At 43.6% G+C, this 24296-nt stretch overlaps 1 protein-coding gene across 3 annotated transcripts in view; it reads left to right on the forward strand.

Moving 5' to 3' along the window:
* CAMK1D (calcium/calmodulin dependent protein kinase ID) overlaps positions 1 to 24296 on the forward strand; it is a 230318-nt gene that overhangs the window by 114144 nt on the left and 91878 nt on the right. For all 3 annotated transcript variants that reach the window (XM_055710898.1, XM_055710899.1, XM_055710897.1), the window contains exon 3: positions 23757 to 23831. In XM_055710898.1, coding sequence (XP_055566873.1) covers positions 23757 to 23831 — 75 coding nt within the window. The remainder of the gene's footprint in view (positions 1 to 23756; positions 23832 to 24296) is intronic.

Below are 24296 nucleotides of genomic sequence, written 5' to 3' on the forward strand. Positions count from 1 at the left end.
TCCTCCTACAGCCACACGTGTCCCAGGGTTTGCTGGGTGGCGGCAGGGTCCCACTGAAATAACACTTTAGAAGCAAAATTGTGGCCATTGCTGAGTTATATAAATATCAGTCCTTGGCACTATTATACAGAGCCAAAAGTATTGCTGGGAGAAAGCAGTTAATTAAAAACTGCTTTGCAGTGCTGTGTTTTTCCTTGTATTAAAAATAAAGCAGAGCATCATGAGCAGTTGGTCTTGCTGTTTCATAAACAGTTTTCCACACATTTTCTCTTCTTTACTTTTGATAACATTGAGGAATTACACTGCTGATCAAAGAAGCTGCCTGGAGTCTGCTATGGTGGGACCAGAAGCTTTTCCATAGCTCTGCCAGTTAGGACTTAGCTGTCCTGTAACAGCAAAAATGCTCCTCGCTTGTGATCATTACATTTGTAGTAATCCACCCTTCCCTGGGAGACAGAACACACGCACATTACTCTAAATAGAAAATATATTTAAACATGACACATGGCCAAATGGATGCTTTCATGATTGAGTAATCCAGGAGAAAGGGGGAATGGAGGAGGTAAGGGAGCAAGACAAAAAGATTGAGGAAAAATGTTTCACCAACTTGGATGCTGAAAGAGGTTCCCAAACAGTTAATTCCTGCTGCATTTTTCATGCACCTCACTTAAAATAGAAAAAAACCCTGAAAGTGTTCTCAAATGCTAGGAACGTGAACGGGAGCTGTGAACCCTCTTGCGAACTTGCACTTGTTCAAATTCACCTTTGGTATTTCATAGATAGTGGAATTTTACAGGTAAGCTCTAAAAGCTTTGAAAAGCCAAGTGAAATTATGTGCCAGATCGTTCTTGCACTCAAGGAGGTGGTTTCCAAATCTCATCAGAGGTGCATCCCCACAGCTGAGAGTCAAGGCCAGATGCTGGCCGCAGCTGTGGCTGGGAAAAGATTTGAAAATTTGTGGACAAGGGCTCGAACCTCCCCAGTATTTATTCCCTGAGTTAAACCCAAATCGAACGGGGATCAATAATCCCTCGGGGCTGCAGAGGAATTGGGGGTTCAGGTGCTCATACCATGGTCGATTTTGCTCAGTGTGCATGGTGCGGGGATGGCAATCTGCAGCCACGCTTCCTGTTACTCCTTGTTCTCCAGCGAGATGCTCGCTAGGACTTGTGTGGATCTGAGAAAGCTAGTTTTGTGTGTAAGTCGACTTATGGAGAGCACGGTGTGTACCATGTATTACAAAATAGATTTGTCTGTAAACAATGCTGACCTTTACCATGGTGCAGTCTGCTTGAAAAGAACGCCGAGGAGACATACTCCACCAAGTAGACAACACTGTGATTTCTGTAATTTGCGTGTGGTATTTCTGACTTAGGAAAGGCTAAGCCATTTCAGTGCTGTCACTCCCCACCAGATACCTTAACACGCTCTTGTCCAGGCTCTGGCTGGTAATTCTGCTCTAAGTCAAATTATTTCAGTAGGGATGGATGATGTGTAGAGCATAATTGTCCCACAAAAAACTTAAGTATTTTTGCTGTTTCCTTTGGTTGGAGTTAATGAGATCCCTCACACAACTGACTTGCCTGCTATGAGCAGAAAGGGCACATGCAAGCTGTCATTGATGTAATGTGTTGTGGTATGGACCACATTATAAACCCATCTGTATGTGCATCTCTTAGCCCCAAAGGAGTATTTTAACCATCATGGTTAGCAGCTGACTCTCACCATGGTATTTTGACACAGTGTTTGCAACACTGCAGATGATGAGGTACAAACAAAAAATATCCTTCTCTACCTGTCAAGTGGTGGAAGCATTTTATTAAGGTCTGTGGGAAAAGCATTTGTGAAGAAACATTTTTTTCAGCCAATCTGATGGTGGCATGGGTATCAGTAGAAATCCTTTGCATCGTGGTGGTGCTTGAGGGCCCATCCTGGACAAAAAGCCTCAAATAGTAATTCCTTTAGAAAAACAAAGCATTACTTTGCCCAGGCACGTACTGTGTCCCCTCCTTCTCTCCTTCAGGAAGCTCTTCCAGAGTGCTGGGTCAGCCCAACTGCATCTGACTGCCACTGCTGAAATAACTGAGTCTGGCAGAAAGATGGATGCTCCCTGGGGTAGCATAAGCTTAACTTAGTGTAAGAGTATTTCAGATTGGTACTCAAACCTGTTCTTGTATGCCCTACAGAGCAGGGGACCAGCACAGGCTGAAATACTGTGGTGTGATGCAGCACATGGATGTTTGACCAACCCATGGTGAGAATGAAACTAGGCAGCGAGCCCAGTTTCTTTGTGAACTCATTGGTCAGAGACAGGCAAAGCAAATATGCTCATCAGGAGTCAAGATGGTGATCAAGTCTTTATATTTCCGTTCTGGGAACTGGAAACGGTCCCACCTTGCTCAAGACATCATTACAGTAGGATACCTGCCCTCAAACAGTTAAGCGCTGATGCTTATCCGAGGTATTTCCTTCTTCTGGGGAATGTGTCAAGCACTAAATGATGTTGGAAGGAAGTGTTACATTCTGTATGAAAGTGTACACAGACACACAGACAATTTATTTTTCACTGGTGATTTTATTCTGGTAGCCAGGTGTGGTTCCAGGCTAACTTGACATGCTAAGTAGTCCCCGAAGCAAAGCAATAATTTGCATTCCTCTAAACAAACACATCCTCTAATTACTGTTTTAAAGGTGATATCACATAGGAAGAAGCAATAGCAAATGATTGTATAGGGTGGGACACACATCAAACTGGCACTGGAGTGAAAAAATCGTCTTGAAGTTGTAATGACTTGTCTTTTACTTGGCATGCTGCTTCGCTTGCCCCATGCTTAGTAAGAATTTGGGTGTCATATTTCCTAGGGAAGATTGTTATATAGGGATCAGTGTCTGTCCAAGTTGCAAAAAGGCCTCTTTCTCATCAGTTGGCCTCTGCTTTATGTTTTGTTTTTTTCCTTTTATTATTTGCTTTTTCCTGTGTGAATTTTAACAGGTCAGCACTTGTAATGTCAGCTGGGAACTGCACAGGGTTCTCCTGTGGCATAGACAGAAGATGCTACAGACTAAGTTAGAAGAGCCCATCTCTGCAGGACAGGGTGCAATAGGCTCTTAGCAACCACACGTGGGGTACAGAGGGGGCTCCAGCACATGCAGTCATCAAACAGTTGTATCTTGAGGAATGCGCAGTCAAGACAAGCCAAAATCTCTTAGTAATGAAGATTGCAGTCAGCTTTCACTATGAAGCCCAACTTTTGATCCTCTATTGTCCCCCTGGTCATGGCTTGCAAAACTTAATTAGCCTCAAAGATGACATTTGTTTTCAAATAGGCTGTTTTGATTTCTGCAGAGCGAAAAGGAGATCAATCCAATTTGGTTTTAGTCACAGACCACTGGATAAGTTAGCATTTATTGAACACTTCTATATGTTCTGGAGTTGCCATCCCCTACTTTTACCATGCCACTGGCAGCAATGCTGGGCAAGTCACGGGCCCTGGGCGATGTCATTCTCTGCTCTCCTCCATGAGCAGCTGCAGTCTGAGCTTACTCTTTTATTCCATGTGTTGGCTAGCAGAGTTAAAATGTGTTCCATACAGCAAGTTGGAGGTGATGGCTGTATAATTACTCCATATTAAATGTCTGTAAAACCTCCCCAAACATTCTTTATGCTTTCACTTCTAGAAAAAAAATCTGAAATTATTTAATAAAAAAACCCAGTTATATCTTTAAATCATATTTCCTTCTAGTTATCTAGGTTGAGGTTGTTTCCCTCTTATTTGTATGAACCTTTTCTGTTGTTTCTGTTATGCATTTTGTGTATTATAAAACCCTCTTCCTCACACTCCAAGAGGAAAGCAACATGGAAAAAGCAACCTGTTAGAAAACAGCCCAAAATTCAACATCTCTGCAGTCCATATTAGTAACGGAGAGAGAATAAAGATTTCATTAATAGTTCTCGTATCTGATTGTTGTTCCACATTTCAACAAAACATGTGTAAAATATTACCACTGACTGCAGCCACAACATGTCATGGCAACGTGTCCAGGAATGGGCTACACATACCAGCACCTGAGATACTGTTCCAGACAGATGCTCAGTGAAAACCACAGGAATACAAAAAACAGAGAGGGGGAAAGAGACTTTTTTAGCTGTACTGCACTGTGTGGATCAGTACAGTTCATCACCAGAAACCTGTTTAAATTTCAGAAAACAAACACCTGTTTAAACAATTTCCTTCCATTAGCATTCTGTCAGAGGTTTCTTTGTTCAGAGTCTTCCGAGATAGTTATTTATTCTTCATCCAAAAATAATTTAGTTTCATCAGAGTGAACCGTAGCATGCTTCAGCTAGCAATAACTTGAGTTTGCACAGTGAGACTCTGTGGCCTCTTTGATGGCAAGACACGGTGACTTTAACAAGTGCACATTCCCTTTTCGAAGCGGGATTGCTTGTGATATGGCGAGCATTGTACGCAGGCTGAGGGACGTAGCCATTGTTTGTATGAATATCATGCACAGCTGAGTTTATATACTTGAGACGATCCTGTCTGACTCCAAGGAGATAAATGAAATTAAGTTTCAGAAGGGAAGTAATTAGGCCATGAAACAATGGCAAAGATAAGGCGCTATGGGAGAAAATTCACTTGAATAAACAGGGAGTGGAGGGAGCTCGTAGTGAAGAAACACAGGTTTCCTTGGCAAACAACAGATTAGCAAAGCTAAGACTTCTCAAAATTAAAATGAGAACTAAAGGGGCTGCTACAGATCTGACAGCCCTGGCTTTGGGGAGAGAAGGGACGGATTCATTGGAGAATGGTCTTGTCAAGGAATCTCCTTCAGAGGGAGATGCTGGGAGGAAGGGCTTCACGGTGGATTAGATACAGACTTCAGCCTTTTCTCGCTTGCTACAGACCTCTTGGGAAATTGGGTTTGCTTCCTACAATCAGTGGCCACAGAGAAAAGACTGCGAGGTCTTTTCTCTACTGCCAGTAGTAGAGGGATCACCTGTGTGAAGGTGCACGTTAGAGTCGTAGGGCAAAGAGGGTTTAGCCAACAGCCTTCAAACTAAAGAGAAGTGGAAAAAGTGAAAGAAGCGCTTGGTGAAATGCACTGCTGTTGACAGAAATTTATTTCTTCTAAAACCGAGCAAATTCCCAGCCCTGAAGTCTGCCTTTATAGTGACTGAGACAACAGATTTTTTATTATTTTGCCTGACCTTTAGTTAAACAAATAATAAATGCTACCACAAAGAAATACTGCATTACCTTCCTTTTAGATTATCTAATAGCATAACTTGTTTGGAGAATCAGGCTTTAAATCTCTTCCTAGTTACATTTGGTTTACATTTGTTTAATTTTTTTTTACTTTAACATTCTGAATTAAAATCTAACTGGATGTAATCAGCTATAAGCATAAGCAGCTTGCAAACAGTGCCAGTGGGATGCTGAAGGTTTTTTATGTGGATCAGCCAGAGTATCTGGAAACTCACAACTGTGAGAAGCAATGGCGTATATTCTTTACAAATTCCTGAAAGTAGACGATGTGCCATCTTATCAGGTTCACGTGAGCCATGGATCCCTGAAGAGATGAATACTGCATGTTTTTCCATTGGATAAAAGATGGCAGTATTGTTGGCACTGTGCATGGGAGGGATCCTCTTTATCAAACAGCACATTTAATCATACCGAATCCTTAGAAGTTATTTAAATTTAAAATATTGTCTTAGTCTTAAAAAAATGATGTTGTAAAATGTGTAACAGTCCCCATTTCACAGGCAATCACCTGGAAATCATGGGGGTGTCTGTAGAAATCCATGAGTCTTTGAGTAAAAAATCAGGATGTAAGTGAGATTTCTCAAGACAGTGGGGAGCAGATGGTCGTGCTGAGGGACAGGGAAGTAGGCACTCCTGCATCAGTTCTGGACAATGATTTGAAGCTCGGTGACGAAAATGGCCTCTTGATTTCAGCTGCCAGCCTCACCCCCTGCTATGGATGGACACTTCATCCACAGCACCACTCAGCCCGTTTATAAAATTATGAAAAGTAAATTCTGTTTGAAATGGAGGATTAATGTAGTCAAGGGACTGCAGTGAGCAGAGAGGGTGTACACACATCTGTCCTCTTGTTTTATGCTGAAAACCATCACCGCATTGTCTGATTAATGCATCAGATAGATTAGGAATTGCCAGGTCCCTGGCAAATTTAGTGAAGGTGTTATCATCTTGCTTTTGAGGTTATAAAATACAGCTCATACACATACCTGCTTGATGTTTGGTAACTAATTTTAGATTTCTATGTTTGAAAGTTCTTTTTAGTATTTTTTTTGTGGGTGATGTGGGTAAGCAAGAAAGCGAGGAGACATTTTAGTCTTGGAAGAGGTTAGCAGCATGTGCCAGAGAGTCATGTTCTAGCTTTTTATAACCAACTTTAGACATGCTTTTCATAGCTAATGTCTTCAGTAGACGCATGCAGGGGAGAACTCTGGAACCAGGAATAATCTTACACAGCGGGTGGATTCATCCTGGGAGGCAGCTGACAGTTATTTTCAGAAGGCAAACTCTTTCCTTGGGGTTTCTTGCAAGGAAGAGGAAGTTTTCAAAAGGAGTTGTGCTCACAGTCTGCTGAGTCAGCACATCCTTAGGTTGCTCTGCTTAGGCCCTGTTCCCAGCTGGCATATCCCATTCAAAGGGTGCTGAGAGAGGTCTCAGTTCATTTCCAAGCCGGCAGTACCCTCCCTTGGTGAATTTTTTCACTTTCAAGGACTATTTCTACTTTAATCAACTGAAAGTTGAGTTCCTTTGGGCCATTAGACATCTGTGTTCTTCCTCTCAAGAGGACTGTTATTCTGGCAAAAAAGAGCTGGAGGCTGTTTATCTGCAGAACTCTTTGGCCAAGTCCCACCTTCAAAATGTAGTATTGTTATTTGGAAGGAAAAGGAAACCCTGAGAGCCAGGGTAGGATGCAGATTGTCCTAATGTGGTCCAAGCTTGCGGAAATGATCTGCAGAGAGAGCTGGGAGCCTGAGAGCAGCCCTCCTGAAAATCAAAATGTTGGATGGGTATTTGCCTAGAAGTAGGCAAAGGCAGTGCCTGGGCTGCTGTCCCTCTCTGAAGCTCAGAGACCTACCTCTGGACAGTACATCAGCTGCCTCTGTTCATCCTGGAGCCAGACCCTACAGCCCTTTCTGGAGCTGGGTATCCAACTGAGAGGGGCTTACTGTTTGTGGTTGTGTGCTGCCTTGCTGGTGGGGTTGTATGGCCAGAGGATGAGACACCTCACAGCTCACAAGTCCCATCTCCTGGGTGGCTTTGCTGCCTGCCACCAGGCTAACAAACTTCCTGGGTTTACGTGTTCTCACGCCTTCCTAATGAAAGTGGCACCAGGAGAGCAGGATTTGAGGGTCAGAAGGAGACCACATCAAAGTGGTCCCACCTAGCTGGGGCTTGGAGCAGGGAGATCTTTCTTCTGCTCTGCTCCATGGCTATGTCCTCTGCCTTACAGATATTGGATTAGCAGCAAAAAAATTCCTAATAGCTAAAAGCTGTTCAAATGCAGTACAAAAAGAGTTCACGCCACAGGGGAACTGATATGAGAGACAGATGTGGGCAGATGAGACAGCACAAGGAATCAAGAGAAGTTCATTAGAATCACAGCATGGTTTGGGTTGGAAGGCACCTCTTTAAGTTCATCTAGTCCAACCTGCCTACCATGGGAGCTCACACACAAGACTGGCCAATACATCTTGTCACCTTTAGGAAAGGTTTTTAGGAGCCTAGAAGAGTTGTGAGGAGGGCTTCAGTGATGGTCACCCCGAAGATGAGGAGCAGCTCCAAAATGTGTGGGCATCCAGTGTGTGTAACAGACAGCATAAAGGTACTTGGTTGAAAATCTGCTTCTTTCTTGATGAGCATCACCACCTTGTTAGAGGTGAGAAATGAGTATTCAGTGCAATAGCGATAGGCTTAGAAGGTCCTTGAAGATGGAGATGGAGGTGTTATGTTTCAGGGAATAGATAGCTGAAGAGCCAATGGATAGATGAGCACAGCGGAAAACATGAACTAGGAAATGTGCTTTGCGGCAATACGAGTGAGTGAAAAATGTCAGAGAGGAGGAGATTGCAATAACTGAAATGCATGTGTTTGGGATTCTTCCCTTTCTCTTATTCCTGATTGCTCCCCTGAGCAGGGTCTCACAGACAGCACAAATGGAAGCACAAGCCTTTGGGAAGTGTATGTGACTGCTGTCATTACATGGCATGGCTGGCTCAAATAGCAGCCATGGAGATTACTGGTATATGCAAGACAGCCTGCCATGGAGAAAAAAAAGAGCGGACTTCTGACAAAAAGTAAAAGGATGGGGAGGAGGCAGCTGAAACCAGAGGAGAAAATAAGACATAAAACCAAAACCAAAACTACAAACGAAACAGGAGGCACTAAGTAACAATTAGGCTAAAGCCAGATTAATTTTAAGTGTTTTAACCATTCATGCTGAGTGATTAAGTGCTGTGAGATTTGACAACTCTGATTGTCTACTCAGAAGTGTATTTATGCCTGTCAAAAGCAAAATGGCATGTTAGAAACAAAGCCTCACCTTCCCCACCTGTATCTGGTACGGAGTTTGTAAAGCATAATTCTGTAATAAGTCTGTATTAATCAAAATGATAACAGTGAATTGTGTCTGAATTAATCACATGCATGACTGATGCAATATTAATTGCTCAGCAGATTTCGTACATGACTGTGTGACTTCACCAGTATTATGGACCTGGTTTCAGGTTGGTGAAACCTGCCTACCCCTTGGGGAGTCTGCTTCTCCCTTGCCATGTGCATTGTGGTGTCATCAGAACCAGCTCAGAGGTATCACACCAGCGCTGTGTGGACCAGCTCAGGTGTGAATAAGGACACAAGATTTGGTTATTCTATCATGTAACTTTCGATATCTACAAGTGTACACCATTGGAGTAAGAACTGCCATTCTTCTGCCCGTTCCAACTGACTGGCTTGGCTATATCCTTCAGAAAGATCTAGAAGGTGACAGAAATACATTCCTCGGTGTCTGGGCTCTCTGGAGGTTTCTGGCTGGTTTCTTGACCATAAGTTCATGCCTCTCTATGTGCCTGTTGGCGTAAAGTCACCCATCAAAGCCCAAATATATTTTGGAAATGTGGATTCATGATTTTTTCCCCCCTAAATATTTCCAAAGTATTTTTCATAACATTTACCGGTAACCTGTGCCAGCCTGAAGCCTCAGCATGTTTCCCTGCTAACTCTGGTTCCCTTCGAAATGCTCGTAACTTCTTAAACAAGTTCCATTGGCTTTTCAAGCTTTCATTTTTGGTCCTAGCTCAAAGGTGGATTTTTTAAAAGTGTGAGAAAAGTGTTTCCAGTCACACTTCAGAGCTATGTGAGTGGGGAGAAATGTACTTTTTTCCCTATGCTTGGTTTGAAGGTCAGGATTTCATAATGAAAAATGGTTGAAGTTAGGAGGTTAATGGAAATTCAGAGCTGAAGCATTAACTCAGCAGGCAGCTTCCTCTCTCTTATGGTCCTATTGAGAACACACAAATGTCCTTCTGACTGGAGGAAATAATTATTTGTATCAAATATGTTGTTATTTTACAGTCCCACCAGAACACAGAGTAACACGATAATGCAGTAACATACAAGCTGAAGTATAACTTGATGGATGCAGCGATAGAACAGGGAAAGGATTTGGACAGGATGTCTGTCAGGATGCAACTCCCATGCAGTTTGGAGTTAAACTTCAAGGGGCATCACGCAGGAGAGTGTGAAACATGAGAAGACACATAATAGCTATGGACCTGGGCAATTCTAGGTTTTAAGCTTAGGTGCAAATTAGGAATTGTATAGGAACATCTGTGCCTGTATTTGTATTGCATTTGGAATTGAGATGTTTTGTAAGTCTTATTCCAAATCCAGCTCTTGAGAGATCACCAGGTCGCAGATGATAAGACCCATAGGAATGTGTACATTCATCTGGAAATGAACTTCTAACCTCTTAAGTTTGTGATGCTAATCACACCACCAATTGCTTTCCCAGCAGTTTTTACTTGTGCTCAGTAACTATGAAGTGCTAATATACTTGGAATTTGTGACAAGACATTGAATTTATTGACACCACATAAAGCTGAGGTAATGATAAAAAAGAGGTAGGTTTGATGACTGTTTTGTGGTGTGTCATAAACGAACGCATTGTTCCAATTAAGCAGACAATAGGCAGGAGTGAAGGCTGTAAATTCACACCCCTTGCTTTATAGCTCCTTTTTTCTTGTGGGAGAAGCCAAGCATTGAGTAGCCTCAAAGGTTGAGCTGGAGAACACCTTCTTCCCAAACACATGCTCCACCCAGCTCAAAATTGACCCACCCCTTGTGAAGCAAGATTTGTGGTATTAGGGGTTTTCTGGCATCACCCTGACAAGCACTATTGGCAGATGCACTTTAGAAAGGATATGGTTTAAATGTATTAATTCAGTACTATCTGTGGTGAGCAGCACAGCTTTTAGCACAGCAGAGGAGAGGGCGGTGTTACCAGAATGCCCTGTGTCCATCAGCACTCGAGCGGCATTTAGTACCATTTATTTTAGACTTCGTCTAATAGCTACCTTTCATTCTAAATACCTTGAATTAATTAGATGTATTGCTTAGGAAAAAAATGAGTCACTGTGTGTGACTTGTATGTGTGACTTGGCTGTATAAAATATTAGAAATCTATAGCACTGCAGTTTTTAAGTCAGTTGGTTGGAACACGTTCTCTTAAACGCCATGAAACAGCCCACTTTTTCATACTGACTTCTTAGTTGAGTGAATTACAAGGAATTGACAAAGATAAATCTGCTATCATTGTCCTCTGAAATACATTTATAAACTCTTTTTTTCAAAGTATTTTCATTCTCGTTTCTGCTTCACCATGGCACGCAAAAAGTCAATGGGCAGTGGTAAAACCTCCAATAATGGAAAAATAACCCACATGTCACTGCAATATTGCTCTTTAGCCCTACTGTTCTTATAGTTAGACATGCATTTATTTTACAAGAAGGATTTTCTGTCTTTCAACATTCATTATTTCTTATGATATTAATATTCTGCTTTTTACTGTCTGAAGTATTGGCATTTTTAACCTCCATGCTCTGGAGCAGGACAGTGCCGCACTGACATATTTAAAAGACATAAATTCAATCTGCAGTGGTTATTAGGGGTTTAAAACTACAGCAAGATTCCAGTCTTCCAGCCCTTTAGTGCCTACATCACCTTTAGGAATCATTTAGAGAGATATTTTAAAGATATTTAGCTAGTTGAAGCTAGCCGGGAGGATGTTTGAAAGTGCTTTGATGCTTAGCTACTGTAGGAAGTTACTTGCATTATAAGGTACCTAATAATCTTTAGAAGTCTGGTCCTTGATTACTAAGTGGGTGTTTTTAAAAATCATACTTCCATGCCATAGGAAAAGAGGGAACTGCAATTTAAAGTAGTCTTTACTGGGCAAGTGGCCACAGGTGTAGACGTAGATGTGGCTTCGTTTAAACTCCTCAGTCACCTCCCCAGAGGCACACTGGGGACATTTGTGAATCCAGGTTTCTCCCTAAAAATAGAAACCTATACATAGGGTCCCTGTGCTCCACAGTAATACAAATAGCAGGAATAAATGAACTTCAACACTATTTAATTTTTAATGAGACCGCCTTTATCATATGCTCTGTAAAACTGGGGAGATTAGGAGTCTCAAACTTACTCTCACCTGGTTAAAAACCAATTAGCTTTTATATACAAGTCAAATGCATCCTTATTAGCAAGAATTTCTGCTAATTATATTATCCTGGTTAAGTGACTTTTCTGCCACTTGATGTGTCAAGTTCAGGTCTACTTTGGACTCTATAGCAATTCTGCCAAGATTTGAATCCAGCCAAGGGAGACCTCCATGGTCTTGCCTGCTTAAAGATTTCAAGATCTGGCCCAGCTGAAATACGCCACGATTAATTCTGCCCATTGCTGGGAGTTTTCTTTCTCTTCCATCCATCTGCTTCTTTCCTGAAGACCACGTGCAAAGCAAGCCCAATAACAGTGGAAGTAGAAGGCATATTTTTGCCTCCAGTATCTGGGACGATTGAAAATAGAAGAAGCTTGAACGTCAGTAGCCTGCACTTCAGCTTTAAAATGGCAGGTTCAGTTATGGAGGAGTGAAGCTGCATTTTCCTCTGTCATTACCAGCTGTGCAGAGAAGTGGCTCTGGGACATTAAGTAGTCCCACTGCTTTCACACAGGTGTCAGAAGTGAATCCGCCTTTGAGTTTGGCTTTCTACACTCTGTGACTAGGACAGTAACTCATAATGAACACACAGCGGTATGGTCGTCCCCCGAGATCAATCCCCCACTGTGCAGAGCTTTCCCACTTACTCTCTCATGGTATAGGGTGTATATGACTCACATGAGGGCTATTGGCACTTCCCACAGGCAACTGGGGGAGCAGTCTTCTGTGTAGGAGTGTCCTAATACACTGATGATGAAACGTGGAAACCTGCCTAGCCTTTTACTTATCCTTCTGTCTTTCTCAAGAAATAAAATAAATTGGCTTGGCTTCCCAGTAGCTTGGTGGGAAGGAGGGAGTTTTCTGGCAGGTTGCTGCTGATGAGTTTGTCATGCAGCTCATCCCTACAGACTGTTTGAGTCAGACTGCTGCCAAGATGCCAGCTAAGGACTGCTTAGGAGCCCTAAGAGAGCTGTGCTCTAGCATCCTGGTCTGCAGGGCTTCACTGTTCCCTGGGCACATGGCCCTGGGGCCAGCCAGGTAGGCAGGGTGCAGGCAAGCACAGCTGATGCACTGTGGCCCTAATAACACAAATACATTGAGACTTGATCGATTAAGACTCAAACCCACACGAGCTAGGAGAAGCAAGTGATTATTGAGGTACCCTCTGCACCCATAGGATCTCCCACCACTTTTGGAGAGCATTTGCTGTTCCTTATTGTAGGAAGCAACTGCAACTGGGCAAATGTGACACTTGGCCTCTAGCATGGCACTGAGGAACTGTAATAGGCTTTAATTATCACACACACACTCAAGCTGATGGGACTCCATCAAGGCTTGTGATTTTCTAGGTTGCCCAGCAACAATATGTGGTAGCCCGATTTGCAGAGCTGAGCATGGGGGGGCAAAAAGTTGGGCTCAGGATGTCATCTGTGCTTGGTTGCCCATTTGCTTTCCCACTTGTGGAAAAAAATGCAGTTTTGAGACATAAACATCTTTGGATATGAATGTAGAGCATAGTCCTGCTTCATGCTGTGATCTGAAGTGTCCTTTTGGTTCCATCACTGTTCTCTGAGTACATCAGAGAACCTTTGTACTCTCACTTGTCCTTATCATCAGCTGTATAGCCCCACCTCACCCGTACGCATTGGCTTCTAGGGTAACCCAATAGCTAAAGATCCTGTACAAGCCAAGCTGGGAGTCCCAGCGCTGTCACATTTCCTGGGTGACAGCTACATTTATTTCCCACATGGTGGAATGAAATACCTAGTTTTGTTATATCTTCCAATCCCATGCTCATCCAAACAGGCAGTTATCCATGTTTTTGTGTAACTTCTCTGTACAGGTGCGTGGGCGTTGTATCAATCACCCTTCATTAGTGTGTATTCAAACCAATGAAGGAGATAATAGTAGACAACAACACCCCTGAGCCTGTGTCAAATGGGTATGTCACAGATGGCAGAGCTTTCTTTTCAGAAGTGTAATATCTGCTGCCAGGTTTCAGGTATAACTGAATGTATGTGTACATACTGCACTCATCTGAGAACCAGGAGGCTACAACAAGAGTATTATACCAGTTATTCACCTCTTCATTCACTGTAAGCTAAGAAGAGCAGATGATTTTCTGAGGCCAGGTATGGGGATAGTTGCTCTGCCTGCAGCCAGATGACCCTTGCAAGAGTGTCAGTCTATTTTGCAAATAGATTCTCCTTTTCTGTGCATCTGTGTTTGCATGAAACCCCTTCAGAACATCCCACCTCAGCCCAGGAGCTGTCCACTACCTTTAACTGCACGTAGCTCCTCAAGTTTCCCAGGCAAGGGAGTGGGAATCAGCTATAATTACTGGCTGCACATGTAAATCCACACTCCCCCACACTGGAAAAACAGGGCTGCTGCCAACAACTAAAAGATGGTTCACTGGTTTTGGCTGAGATAAATCCTTGCAGCCACTACTTTTATCTTTTTCACCTGTAATGATTAATTCAGCATTAATGTTAGTTTTGGCCTGTTTCAAATTAAACAGTCTGGAGGTTTTTGCTCAAGCTTTGCAAGGCTTTTTGAATGCTGCCAGTTGGGATCCACTGCTTGGAAACGATTGTTCTGATGGCTTGGTCTGCTTCTTGTGGAATTGGGGATTCCTGAAATCAGGGATGGCACTGGCATGGGGGTATTTGTGTTGCCTTAAACGGGCTGCAGGTCCTACTGTGGGAATCCAAGCATTTCAGAAGGTTATTTGGTCCTAGTCTTCCCATTACAGCTGCGAGTTACTGACCCAGAACTTGAATGTCTTTTTCTTGAAAGGCTACTGAGCAGCATTCACATCAAAACACTTGGGACAAGTGAACACAAGGTCAGCACCTAACTACGGGTGTGCAGTCTAGGAATTCCTTATTTTTATCCTTAAAGTCCCTATATGTGTTTGTTATGTTTATGGGGGATTATAATGTCCCACAAGTGCCCAGCAAAACCCCATCCGTCTGTTCTGGAGATGTTCAGGCTTTGTCTGAGCTCTGTTGTGATCTGGATACCAGACAGAACAGGGCATAATCTCAGCCTGTGTCCCAAGGTAGCAACGAGCCCATGGGCTCACTTGTTGCATGCTTAATAGACCCAGCAGCATGCCCGGCACAACATCTGGCAACAGCTGTTGTTTCAGAAACAGTCAGGATGCTGCCTCCAGCATCCCTTTTGCACTGTGCCTGATGGCTAGAAAGTATCTCCAGGAGGAAAATACACATGCTCTGGAGGTTCGTACAACTCCCAGGAGGGAACCAAGATATTTTTTAAGATGAGCAAACAGTCCCCTACTTCTTCAAGCTGCACTACTGTGCAGAGTGGTGTAGGAAGGCATGCCACCACACAGGCTGCAAATGCCCCTCGCAGTGGAGGAGCCAGACCATTCTCTGCTCACAGGATCTGGAGCAATTAGAAATGAAGAGAAGGATTATACTGCTAGGGAGTATAACATGAGGTAGGGCATGGATCAGAAACTGCAAGGTATATGTAAGTAGGTTTTGTCACAACCAGTAAGTGTTACAGCTGCTTAACTACACAGCTCAGGTTTCCAGCTGCAAAATGCCTCCAACTTGACATTATCGCTGTGAAATCTCATGAGAATATTTTATGAACATGGTACGTAATGCTGGCATTTGCGATAGAGAGCATGCAGTGCTGGGGAAGAAAGGCCATTGAAATTGCTGGGAAAATTTCTGGGTCTTCACCCTTGAGTAACAGGAGATCACAGAGCTGATGGGTAGAATCCGAATGATTAAATGAAGGGAAGACACGCTGTGTAACCATAAGACAAGATCTCCTGACAGCTTCCCAACCTTTATTCTCCATATGTTGGGTCATACCTCCATTAAGACCCAGAGGAGGCAGCTGTGTTGATAGAAGAATTATTCAGCGTCCTGGTAGAACACTGGCTCAGGACAAATCTCATCCTGGCTCATTTCTTTACATATAGAAAGTTACATGCCAAATTGAAATGTTAAATCCTGAAATAACTAAACTGGCAAAAAAATGTTATTTTTAAAATCATCATCATCTTCTAAGGCTAATAGAAGCATGTCTTTTGGTGGGCATCTGTCTCTGTCCTGAATTTTGGCTGACCCTGCTTCCTTCAAACGCCTTGCCACTTGCTGCCAGCCCTGGGGCTTTTTATCACATTCTCCTCTTCAGTCACAGCTGAGGGAAGGTGTATGAAGTGATTCATCCCTCCACATTTGCCTTTGTGTCCCATCTTCTAGGCTATCCAGGGTCTTTCCCTTCTAGCTGGTTTTCCAAATCAGACAGTACTGTATGATGATGTTTCCTACCTGCTCCAATTAACCTGACAGAAGCGTAGAGATCACAAAGATACTAGTAAAGACACTAATTTCCTTTATGTGTTGTGAGTAGTTTGTGGTTTGGAGACCACACGTGACCCCAGAGATCACTCCTTGGACTTCCAGCCACAAAGATTTACCTAATCTGGTCAGGCAATCAAGACACGGGCACTGAACCATCTGGCTTTGAGCTGGAATTAGCTCTCCATTCCCCAGTCATTAGACCAAGCAAGGCAAGATGGGCAATGTGGGTGGGAATAAAATTTATAGTGGTGGTAGGAGATCAGAGGAGGTCAAAAACACCATCTGGCTGGGAGACAGAGCACCATTCCTCTTTTTTCTCATAAATACAAGTTCTCCTTAATTTTTAATGCAAGGGAGTTTTCAGTACTGAATCCAGTAAATCTCCTCCAGCTCTTTGCAATAAGCAAATTAAGGATATAACTTCAAAAAAACAGCAATCTAAATGCAGTAGGAGAGAAAAAGCAGATGTTTTGGCTTTGCCACCTCTGTAGATCCACCTTCGCTAAGAGCAACTAACATATGCCTGGTTTTGTTCACATCTCTGCTCTATGTCTAGTTAACTTTAGCATTATTTGCATGTGTGTGAGAGTGAGGAGGGAGACGGCTGATCTATGGTGGAAACCAAAGCCCCTTCTGTAGCCGCACAAGCTGTCTCCACTGCAGTACCATGTACTTAATGGCTGCGAGGGGGAGGAACAGTGCATGGGTTATGAAGTAGTGAACATTAATCACAGTGCCATTAAACCTTCCACCTTTCTTCTAAAGCCGTCTCCAAAGAGGTCCATTTCAGGGGAGGGGGATTGACTTAGCGACACGAAACTGGTAGCCTTTTATTTACCATGGGTTGCTGAACCCTCAGGTGATACTAATGCAAGGATACTGTCCCCATGTTGTCATAAGCATTTTTAACTTTATGATCTTCCAACCTGGAACTTCACTTTTGTGTGCAAAAGAGAATAAAATCAACCAACTTCCTTTTTTCCCCTCTGCAGACTTTACTGCAAGCAGCCCCAACCTATGCAGCTCCTGCTTGCTTGCCTTGAACTGCCTGGGGCCTCTTCTTATGGCTGCTTGGAGTCATCGTACAGTGCTGTCAGTAGATTATTTGCTGGCTATGCGATGGTGGTATAAAAGTCATTCTTCTCGAGGGGCCTGAAACCCTTCAGGAGGCATAAGGTTTCAATCTGAGATGTGAACCCCTGCAAGATAGTTTGTGTCCTGTTTGAGGGGGAAAGGTCTACTATAAAGTCACCTTTTACCAGATACAAGAGAGCAGAGAGCAAATGGATGAGAAAGACCTGGTATATACCAACTGGGTCAAAAAAACCCCACCAAAAAACCCCAGCAAACTTGAACTGGAGCTTACATTTCTTCTTTTCACACCAGAAAGTCCACGTGGGAGGAAAACCTGGACGATGGGAGAAGTGTCATGCTGAACTCTGCTCGCGCAAATATCAGTGAAGCTATATGGGGAATATCCATCTGTAAAATACCTGTCCTGAAGGATGCCTGGAGGATAAGAAAGGGAGGGTGTAGAGTAGTGTTAGAGATATGTTACCTCACATCATACGTGCCCCGTTGATTTTTAAATGTCCAACTCGTAAGAGGCTTGCATTAAGGTAAGGCACTGCCAGTCCCATGGACAAGCATTGGTATTTGAAGTTTTTCCAGCCCAGGAGTGGTGGGCAGATCTCTGCTGCAGTCAGCCAGCCTTCTCCAGGACAGCCATAGGTTTCACTCCCTATACCAACCCTTGCCATCTCAATTACTCTGTTCCCCTCTTAGCAGACTTGTCATGTTTTCCCCTTGGGAGCAGGCTGTGTTGTTCCCATGCATTCTCACACCCTTACAAGCCATGCATTTTTTTGGTAGTTTTCTTTCATATGGAAAGCAATCTGATATGGTCACTCCACATGAATATGTGTGAGACTATCTTAATATCTGTTGAAATCTTTGACTCACTTCAGCTGAATGAGACAGCTGAGCAGAGGTGTCTAGTGTCTTCCAGAGCAGGAACTGTGATTTCAGTACTTCCCTTGATGTACTGGTGAATTCATCAAGCCCAGTAACCCTCGTGCTGCTGGCAAAACTCGCTGCAGGGTATGTGCAGAAATAATGGAACACTTATTCACAAAGACATTTGGTTACTCAAAGCCACAAATCCTTACAGACTCAGGCTTTGTTAGTTCTTGCTTTCACAAAATTATTTGTCTTTCTTGTGGCATTTTATCCATGAAACGTGTTGCTCATGGAGGTGTAGCATTAAATGCCATGCCTTGCAAATGTAACACTCTGACTTGGAAAGAGTTGTTATGGGGGAACTTGCCCTACTTAAATGGCTCTCATGTTTGCCCAGGGTTTTTGTATGGTGTTCTTCCAACTGATCCTCATTTTCAGTGTTAAAAATTATAGATGTTAATATAAGGGATTCAATCATAGTTTATAGCATGCCTTTGCAGCTGGGGTATTTAACATGCTCCCTTTGCAGCTCGGGAGCCAAAGCAACAGCAAAATCTGGGTCCTGTGCTTTTATCTGTGAGAGTGCTGCCCCTCTAATTAATGAACCCCAGCAACAAGCAACAAAGTTGCTTTCAGCTCTTTGGCCTCTGGGGTGGTCAGGAGCCAGCAGAGATGTACAGGAAGCTCAGTCATTAAAGGATTTAGTTTCCCTTATTGTACATCAACTTCCATGTTTTAATCCTTTGCTTCTTAAAAGCAATCCCCAGCCAAAGCCTGTGGAATTTTTTTTTTTTTTGAGTGGGGGTGAATGTTGAAGTCAATTTTGCCCATTAGGGCTAGTTCTGGGTTTAGGGGGCTTGTGCCCATCTGGGAGCAGTGAGTAGGATGTGGTGGGTCTGTGCCAGCCAGTGGCGAGGGTGGATTTCAGCATCACTGGAGTGCCACGCCATATACTCATCACTACTCAAATCTGGCAGCACACCCATTTTGGTGTGGTGGAAACTGTCATGCAGGGCTAACTGCCACTTCTGGTCACGTTGGGTTTTGTGTTGGGGACAGGTTTCATCTCCTTCGGAGGCAGACCTCTCTGTGTTTCAGCAGCACTGAATGCTGTAGCAGTCAGGGAAAAATGACAATTCCCATAGCAATGCTCTTCAACAACCCCACAGCAAGCAAAAGGGACCAGTTTGTGCTTGGGGCTCTGCAGCAGATCAAATCCTCTCCCACCAGCCCTTTTTTGCACAGCTGCCATGCTTGGAAAAGTCACCCAAAGTTGTTATGTGCCCAGTTCAGTTTGCTACTTAAAGTCTTGGCTAGCAATTTGCTCATATGTTAAAATACTGCTCAGGTGGAACGCTGCCTCTAGTCATATGTGGTGTTCACACCTTTGTAACAGCACATGGGCAGAATTACAGACCTAAAAGGCCGGGGGGAAAACCTGATAATTTTGCACAGCTGCATCAAGCCTTGTGGCTCATGTCTGCCTGTGCATGGCATCCAAACCAGTGTTGCTCTGAAAATGGTGAATCCATCCTTCCTCTTCATAGTTTCTTACCAGGATTAATCACTCTTCATGGGTTTTTGTATACTTAAATTTCCCTGATTCTCACTTCTAGATTTATTTTCCTCTGCTTTGTCACCTGGATTGCAATATCTCATAGTCATTGCAGGGTTAAGAGTCCTGAGTGAAGTATTAGCTGATACTAATACTTGGCTGAAGTATTAGCCTTTTGTATTTTTATTTCGAGACTCTTCTTTCTGTTGAATAGCCTCAGAATATTCCTGATAATGAAAAGAACAGCAGTGGCCAGAGGTGGTGCCTGCCCTTCGTGTCACAGCTGGGGGAATACGTGGGGAAACTATCAGGGTGTGGGAGATGCGAGCAGCACCTGGGGTGGCCAGGAAGGAGGGAGAGCATCAGCGAAAACAGTAAGTGTGATGAAGGGGAGGTTAAAAGGGTGGTAAGGGAGATTGCCTTAGCTGGATGTTTCCTTGTTCATAACAATTTGCGTAATCAAATCTAATTTGCTTTAACCAAGCCCATGTTTTGATGGTTTTTTTGGGGGGCTTTTCTCTTTCTTTGGAGACAATTAATGGGAACTGCTGTCACCCCAGTCCATGGCCATGTCCCCTCTGCTACAGCCCTAATGTTGCACCATCATGTACCACAACATTGATGTGTTGCTTTGCATAGAATTAATCCAGGGCATGTTTATCTATTGCAGCGTGGGAGCCACACCTCAGGAAGGGGGGATGCTAGGGAGGGAAGACAGAGCAAAGAAAAAGCTGCAGAGAGGTGAGGTTAAGGTCCTCTCACCAAGATAGCAAGGAGAAGGGATTGGAATAATATGGCCTATTGGTTAAGATTATACTCTTGAGGTTGGGGGATCTGTTTTTTTGACCCTCTCTGCTCCATCCTGTCATGTGATTACAGAAAAACTTCTAGCTTTTCTGCATGCCCCTTCCCCTTTTGTAAAATGAGAACAGCACCTTTGAAAAAAATAAACCCTGGCAGGTCTTGAGGAGATCAGATAGTCCGCTGAGTATTTCTGCTAAGCGAGTTCACCAGTGTGGCTGCGTGGAGGCATTTGGAGGCTTAACAGAATGAATCCTCTGAACCTTTGAGATTCACTCAGCACTTCTAGAGGGGGATAAAAGTGGAGTTAATTAAAGCCGTTCCCAAATCCCTCCTGATCTGTGGCCATCAAGTAGCTGCCGCTGCACAGTGCTTTCCTTGTCCTCGGCTTTCGATGTACCCCACCGTGCGTGCAAGTCAGAAAGGTCTGTTTGGCTCTTACCCCGACTGGTATCACCCTACTGGCACCGCCGGGCTGCTTACAGAAGAGTGGGACAAAGTTGTCCCACCCCCACTGGCCTTTGCGGTATTGATAAAACCCTGTGACGAGACCGCACCCGATTTCCCAGACCCTGGGGTGTTATTGTGATGAACAGTATTCAGCCTTGAGGGGTTAATGACTGTGTATCAGGGCCACAGGCCATGGCTCACCTGCTTTAAAGTGAAGAAGGGAGGGATTGCTGGTGGCTGCAGGGTGAGGAGCAGACGCTGCTGCTGGCTGCAGTGACCTCTGCTGGGAAGCCCATGGCTGCTCGGGTCCAGCTTCAGCAACACAACCCACAGCTTGATCTAAACCGTAGGTTTCTCCCCAAGTGATTTCCGTTGATTTTTTTTAATTTTTTTTTTTTTAATGTTGAGTTCCATTTTCCTTTAAATATCTTGTCATCTGAAAATCCATCCGAGTAGAGAAATGCTGTGTGGGACGAGCTGCTTCATTTGCAGGCGTGCCATGAGCACTTTTACCAGGAGTGTTAAGCACTGCGTAACTCCATGATTAAGGCCATGTTGGTCTTAGGGGAGCTGAGAGAAAATGGGGAAAAAAAGCATCCTTCCCATCTCAGCAGAGCCCTTGAGTGCAGCAGCCACCAGCGGCTGGAGTGGCTGGCATGCATAGGCATCACCTCCCAAAGGGACATCTTCCAAATACCCTCATACCTAAGAGGGATTACTCCCTTTGTACTTTGGGGGTGATTCAGCTTCTTCTACTGCCTTGTTCCAGACTACACTTTATAGTTGCCGTCTCCCTGAATCCCACGCGCTCACTCCCTGCATCTGATTTCAAAGAGGGGCAGACTGGCTCATCACAGAGGACCCCCGCAGTGGTAGGAGGACTAAACCCTTTCTCCCTCCTTCACTGTAGAACTGAGCAAGTTGATCTGCCTTCAGACAGCACAGCAGCACAGTGCCCATTTGGTTTGCAAATCAGAAAGGGGAGAGCGTCTTGTGGCCACCCTCAGCACGAAGCTTGGCGTGTCTGATGAGCTCTTTCCTAGCCTCTGCCTCCCCAGCTGTTTGTCTTGGTGGGTGACCCACCTGCTAGCCATGTGTGTGACGGTTAGGTGTTGCTGGCAGCTGTCTCAGAGGGGTTTAGGTTGGTTTGGAGAACCTCTGAGGTTCTTAAAAATAGAAATGCAAAGCGTTAATATGTGCATGGTAAAAACCATACCATCGACTAAGCTGAAGGCTTTAAACAGATAACACTATGCCAGATGACTTGTATTAAAACTGCCTTGATCATGGTGGTAGGCGGTACACAAGTGATCACATGAATGTGCATGTGCAGAAAGGAATATGGATAAACACATATAATTTTCTTTAAAAGTGACTAATTGCTTGAAATGCCATTTGTAGCGTACCTTCAACTAATTTAAACAAGGCAAACCCACCTTTGTCGTAACTGCAGCTCTTAAGGGACCAGGCACTAGACCTGCACAACAAAATAAATGTTTCCAAACACACTGTGTAAAGCCAAGTGGGCAGTGTATTAGTTTCCTGTTGTCAATATTAAGAACATAATTTGTGATGCAGTCTACCTGGAAATTTTGCTAAAATAACATGGGATTTTTTCCAGATATTTTTGTAGAGTGAGGAGCCTGCTCATGTGTTTGGTGCTCTGACATCCTGTCATGCATTATGTTTGAGTTCACTTATTGTTGATGTTAAATTTCCTGTGTGTGAATGTACTTATGTGAATGCAGCTTTTGATGACTGATTATAAATATAAATTCAGGTCAGTCATGAGCTTTCCAGTGAATTCAGAGGAAATGGGTTTAGTCTGCATTCTTACGGGAAAGATCCTGCCGGGTGCAGGGGACCTTCTGCTCTCATCATCTCCACGCAGATGTTAGGGCACTTGGGACCATTGAGGATGAGGTCCTGACACATGATTAAGCATCTTAATTAAGCTACTTGAACCCTGAAACATGTAGAGTTTTGCAGTTGCTGACAATGCACTTTTGCTTTCTTTCTGAATGTGTCCATCTGTTGTTTAATGAGTGGTCTCTGCTTAGGGTTTCCCAGGTTTCTCATGCTGTTAAAATGATTGTCTGCAATAGGTGTAATTAGTATTCTGTCCCTGGAGTTGTACTGATGCTCTTTTTAGGCTTTGCACAACTTAAATGTATCCCTCGGAAATTATTTGTAAGCATTTAAGGAGCAAACCCAGAGAGGCATTGCTCTAGTAGTTAATTAGACATGTACTTGTAGAGATAATTTTTCTCTTTAAAGCTAGCATTTTGACAAGAGGCTTGGTGGGAATGGTGAGAGTGTAGAAAACCCATGAAGATGGTTGGAGCCATTGCACACAAAATGTACAGTCCTTAATAAAGCTGGAGGGAAATTCAGACATCCAGACCAGGAGAGACATAGGAGCAGGGTGAATTTGGTGGGAAGGAGCATGGAGCTGCTGTACAGCTGCTGCCTACGTATGCCAGCTTCTGCACAGGGACAAATCCCTGCCTTCTCCCTGCCAGTCCGCACCCTGCCTCTGTCATTCCCTTGAACCCTGCTTTGCTGCTGTCCTGAGACTTCAACCTCCAGCCAACCATCTTCATTCATCTGACACGGGAACTGTAAACTTCTGTGCCCCAGATACTTAACCCTTAAACATTTTGGCTTCACAGAGGATTGAAGGAATTTTCTGTGAGTAGTAACAGGCAGTATTCTGGGCTGTGAAGCAGACCTGACTGTTTACTTTGGTCAAAATCATATTTTATGATGTTGAATAAAGCGCTGACAAGTATAGTGTCTAACTAAAAATAGCTTTATGTTTTGCAGCTACTTAAAAAACTAAAAATCACTATTTCATTTTATCTTATCTTATGGTTTTTCAGGATCAAGCATGAAAATATAGTTGCCCTGGAAGACATCTATGAGAGTCCAAACCATTTATATCTGGTCATGCAATTGTAAGTACTGAACCTAATGAAGTTTTTGTGCCAAAACTGCCAACTCATCTTGCTTTGGTTTTGTTCTTTAACCCAGAAGCTGGGATATGTGAGAGGTACTTGTCTTGTGTGCTACAGTCTTCAGAATCCCTGGGAGGTGTTTAAAAATGAATCTCCAAGTGTGATGGGCTGGGTTGTTGTGATATTGGGAATTGATGTGTTTTGTGAATAGTCTCACCCAGATCAAACCAGAGTGAAGAGGGGATGTTAAAGGGATCAGAACTCGCTCCGTACGTATGGAGTGGCCATGATTTAGTTTTCTGTGACGCAATGCATACCTGTTCCCTGTTCTGTACTGAACAAGAGGTGACCTGACATGCTACCATGTGCATGGGTACATGGGTGCTGGAGTTGCAAGAAAAGTGTCATCATTGTCTCAGCAGCAATGGTCGCTTAATGCCATTGTTCCTTCACATGCCTTTCTCA

This window comes from Falco cherrug, chromosome 5 (assembly GCF_023634085.1).
Source record: "Falco cherrug isolate bFalChe1 chromosome 5, bFalChe1.pri, whole genome shotgun sequence".
Taxonomy (NCBI): Eukaryota; Metazoa; Chordata; class Aves; order Falconiformes; family Falconidae; genus Falco; species Falco cherrug.